Below are 4993 nucleotides of genomic sequence, written 5' to 3' on the forward strand. Positions count from 1 at the left end.
ATTGACTGTTAACCGAGGCACGCACAAGGTGGGACAATCTTTGTTAGGTATAGTATTTAAACAAAAACAACAAAGAAATCCCTAGAAAATCTGGCCACGTCTGGCTGGGAAAATGCAAGGTCTCTCAAAACCCGCCCTAAAAACCCAGAAGCACGGGAAGGGTTGGATTCAGTCACCCAAAAATCCACCCATTCGGACTCTCTGCTCTGCCTCGCGTTACAGCCTGGAAGTTCTGACAGCCGGAGGGGGCAGGTGCGCAAGAGCGGGGGGCGCGGCTTGCGGGGACGGGGCGGGGCGTGGAGACACGGGCTCTGGGCAGGACGTGCGCTGGACGCGGCGGCGTGGGGGCGTGGCGACGGAGGCGGGACGAAGCGGAGACGGACATGGCGGGGGTGGGGCCGGCGCGCAGGCAAGATGGCGTTGCGTCTGCTGAGGAGGGCGGCGCGCGGAGAGGCGGCTGCGGCGCTGCCGAGGCTGTGAGTGCAGATCCCCAGTCCCCCGCCACCCGGCCAGGCTCGCCGTGGGTCAGTACCCGGCTCAGCGCCGCGCAGGCGCGGCCTCCTCGCCCACTGGCGGGAACTCCCGCCGGCCAGGAGCAGCGTGCGCCTCCAGCGCGCGCGCGGGCTCGACCTCTGCCAAGGTCGCCGACGCCCCGCGAGGGTCGCCCCACACTGTCCGTGCCTCCCTGTGGGAGGGCCCTTGCTTGGGCCGGGAAAATGGGTACAAGCGTTGGATCTCTGAGACGCAGAAAACAAAACTAACGTCCCCACACGTGGAAACCGTGAACGTATGCGTGTTTTATAAAAGGGGGCCCTGGAGTCAGCCTCTCAGAGGATGCTGAGAGGCGGCTCGCCTCCACTGTTGTTGGGCACAGCGGTTCCCAAACTGCCTGGTCTCAGGACCCCTTTACAGGCTGAGAAATTGTTGAGGACCCCGAAGAGCTTTTGCTTGTATCTGTTGATTTTAACGGTATGAGGAATTAAAACAAAAATTTTAAATATTCCTTTAAAAATAAATCCATTCAAATTTAACGCAAATTGCATCTATAATGAAAATAACTATTTTTAAAAAGTGGCATGGTTTTATATGTTTGAAAATCTCTTCAGTTTAATTAAGGACCATTGGAGTCTCATATCAGCTGTCTTGGAGGAAGTTTACCAAGAAATTCCAGGCTCATGCAGTCTATTTGGAAAAGGGAAGACCTGACAGACCCTCTCAAGGGGTCTCAGGGCACCCCGCCCCCGCCCCAGGTGTCCTCAGATCACACTTTGAGAGCCGCTGGTTGAGACTTGCTTGTTTGCCAACTACATGCACATACGGTATCTCATTCTGTTCGCTGGTCACCATGTGAAGAAGCTGGGTGAGTCGTTCATAAAGATGAGGAAACTGAGGCTCGGAGAGGCTAAGTGACTCTCAAAGCAGAGAATGGCACAGTTGGGTTCAGAAACCAAGTCAGTGGCTCCTGGTTTGGAACTTCTTTACATTTGCTTGCTCGGTGCTTCCTGACTCACCGGTGTCCCATACCAGGACCCACCCGGTTTTATGCATCCCACCTTCCCATTTCCTACATCTGGGCCTGGTAACGTCCCTGGACACCGGCGCTCACCCCTGGAGCCGGAGGAGCCCCTGAAGGGGTGTACCCAGACCCTTCCAGAAAGTCCTTTCCTGGCCTGTGACGGGGCCAGCTTCTGTGGCCTGTTCAACAATGGGTCAAGTGACCACACCCAGTCACCTACTTCTAAGGCTCTTGGGGCTCAGCTCATAATGCTCGTCATCTCCCTTAGCACACTGGCTCATTCTCAGCACACCTACACACCCCACCAAGGCCATGGCAGCAGGCTTTCATGCAGGGCCCTTCCCGGAGCCTACACCCCAAGTTAAATCCTGTGGGTCCTGGCGCCTTCAGAACACGTGGGGATGGGAAGAGTAAATGTGCCCAGGGTCAACTTGGAAAAGTCTGCCTAGACATGCCTTAATTTCTATCCCAGTTGTGTTGCACTTCAGCTTCAGGCCAGTGGACTGGCTTCTGTTGGCTTTTTTCTTTTGTTTTTAGAGTATCAGCAACACTGCTGATAGGCAGGTGCTGAAACCTCTTCTCGACCCTCCAACATTTGCCTCTCTTGCTGTCCCTGATGCTTCCCCGCCTATCCTGTCTCCAGCCTCGCAGCTCTCTGTTGCCACTTCTCAGTTTATATAAATACCCTGTCCTCAAGTTGGGGGAACATAACTGCCTACAGGTAGGTGTGCTGTTGCTAGGGATGTCTTTTAAATCCTCAAAGAAATGTGTGTGAATAGTAACCCATGCATATATACACATCTAGAAATATTTCTGATGTAACCATCTGTATCTATATATATTAAGCTAAACATGAGTTCATACTGTCACCAATTCTAATCCATTACCACATGAATCATTCTAGCCTCTTCACCGTGCTTGTTTGTAAATTTTCACTTCCCCAGTGAGAAACCTGGCTCCCACCATGCGCCGTCCAGTTACTCAGTTATTCTGTTTCAGCATACACATGTAGCAGTATCTGACTTGTTAGACCATACTCCATGGGAAAAAAGGTTTATCAACTAGAGTGCAGTGCTTAGGTGTAGTTCCTTTCCCTTTAGTCTTATAGGTTCCACTCATTTCCACAGTTACTTAGGTTAGCACCTTTTTCTTCCATCCCCTTCAGTGAAGTTGTTTCATATATTCATCATACAGTAAGATTCTCTTTTCCCTTTTCTTGTCTAGTTGCACTAGCTAGTGGTTTTAGTACCATGTTAAATAGGAGTGTTGAGTGGGGGCATTCTTGCCTTGTTCCCCATCTTAGGGAAAGCATCCAGTTTTCACTGTTAAGTCTGATGTTAGTTGTAGCTGTTTTGTAGAACTTTTTTATTCCCTATTTACTTTTTGTTTGTTTGTTTTTAACATGAATCAGTGTTGAATTTTGTCAGGTACTTTTTCTGTAATCAATTGATATGATCATATGATTTTTCTTCTTTAGCCTGTTGATGTGGCAGATACATTCATTGATTTCTGAATATTGGACCAGCCTTGTATACCTGGCATAAATCCCACTTAGTTATGGCATATAATTCTTTTTATACATTGTTGGATTTGATTTGCAAATATTTTTTGAGGGTTTTACATCTGTATTCATGAGCGACATTGGTCTGTACTTTTCCTTTCTTGTAATGTGTTTATTTGGTATTGGTTTCTATATGTCTCATGTCTTTTTTGTTCCTCTGTTCCTTTTCTACTGCTTTCTTTTGCATTAAGTGAATATTTTCTTATGTAATACTTTTTATTTCTTTAATGATTTTTTCCACTATTTTTTTTTAGTGGTTGCTCTAAGGCTTACCATATGCATCTTTAAAAAAATTATGGTAAAATATGTATAACATAAACTTTGCCATCTTAACCATTTTAAGTGTACAGTTTAGTGGCATTATCATATTCACTATCCCCCTGATTTTTTCGTCACTCCAAACAGAAACTCTGTAACCATTAAGCAATAACTCCTCCTTCCTAGCACCTGGTATTCTCTAATCTACTTTTTGTGTCTCTGAATTTGCCTATTTTAGGTATTTCATAGAAGTGGAATCATGCAATATTTGTCCTTTTGTTTCTGGTTTATTTCACTTAGCATAATGTTTTCAAGAGTCTTCCATGGTGTAGCATGTATTAGAACTCCATTCCTTCCTATGGCTGGATGTTTCATTATATGTATAATATGTTACCATATACATCTTAACTTATCAGAATCTACTTTTGTGTGTGTGTGTGTGTGTGTGTGTGTGTGTGTGTATTTTTTTGCGGTACGCAGGCCTCTCACCGCTGTGGCCTCTCCCGCCACGGAGCACAGGCTCCGGACGCGCAGGCCCAGCAGCCATGGCCCACGGGCCCAGCCACTCTGCGGCACGCGGGATCCTCCCGGACTGGGGCACGAACCCGCGTCCCCTGCATCGGCAGGCGGACTCTCAACCACTGCGCCACCAGGGAAGCCCCCAGAATCTACTTTTGATTTATACTAACTTAATTCCAGAAGATGGAGAAATGTTATATCTATATAGTTCTATTCCCTTTTCTTCTTTTTTTATGATATTATTGTTATACATATTATATTTATATATGTTACAAATCCAGTGATACTTTGTTGTAGTTATCATTTTTTTAAACATTTTTATTGGAATATAATTGCTTTACATTTTTGTGTTAGTTTCTGCTGTATAACAGAAACAGCTAAAGTGAATCAGCTACATGTATATATATATATATATATATATATATATATATATATATACCCATATCCCCTCTCTCTTGCATCTCCCTCCCACCCTCCCCATCCCACCCGTATAACTAAGTGATACAGCTATACATAAATATATATACCCATATCCCCTCTCTCTTGCATCTCCCTCCCACCCTCCCTATCCCACCCCTCTAGGTGGTCACAAAGCACCGAGCTGGTCTCCCTGTGCTTTGTGGCTGCTTCCCACTAGCTGTCTGTTTTACATTTGGTAGTGTATATATGTCAGTGCTACTCTCTCATTTCATCCCAGCTTACCCTTCCCCCTCCCCGTGTCCTCAAGTCCATTCTCTATGTCTTCGTCTTTTTTCCTGTCCTGTCCCTAGGTTCTTCAGAACTTTTTTTTTTCTTTTTTTTTAGATTCCATATATATGTGTTAGCATATGGTATTTGTTTTTCTCTTTCTGACTTACTTCACTCTGTATGACAGACTCTAGGTCCATCCACCTCACTATAAATAACTCAGTTTCGTTTCTTTTTATGGCTGAGTAATATTCCATTGTACATATGTGCCACATCTTCTTTATCCATTCATCTGTTGACAGACACCTAGGTTACTTCCATATCCTGGCTATTGTAAATAGTGCTGCAGTGAACATTGTGCTACATGACTCTTTTTTTTTTTTTTTTTTTTTTTTGGCGGTATGTGGGCCTCTCACTGTTGTGGCCTTTCCCCTTGCAGAGCCCAGGCTCCG

General features: G+C 45.7%; 1 protein-coding gene across 5 annotated transcripts in view; it reads left to right on the forward strand.

Annotated features, from left to right (window-relative positions):
* The first annotated feature begins 380 nt into the window (after window positions 1-380).
* The window catches only part of CLYBL (citramalyl-CoA lyase), a 237867-nt gene continuing 233254 nt past the window's right edge, over window positions 381-4993 (forward strand). For 3 of the 5 annotated variants that reach the window (XM_028497290.2, XM_028497294.2, XM_028497293.2), the window contains exon 1: window positions 400-476. In XM_028497290.2, coding sequence (XP_028353091.1) covers window positions 415-476 — 62 coding nt within the window. In that variant the 5' untranslated portion in view covers window positions 400-414. Of the gene's footprint in view, window positions 477-4993 lie in introns of all 5 variants that reach the window. The other 2 variants (XM_024123210.1, XM_028497292.2) reach the window with 2 other exon arrangements.

Source organism: Physeter macrocephalus, chromosome 13 (assembly GCF_002837175.3).
Source record: "Physeter macrocephalus isolate SW-GA chromosome 13, ASM283717v5, whole genome shotgun sequence".
NCBI classification, from domain to species: Eukaryota; Metazoa; Chordata; class Mammalia; order Artiodactyla; family Physeteridae; genus Physeter; species Physeter macrocephalus.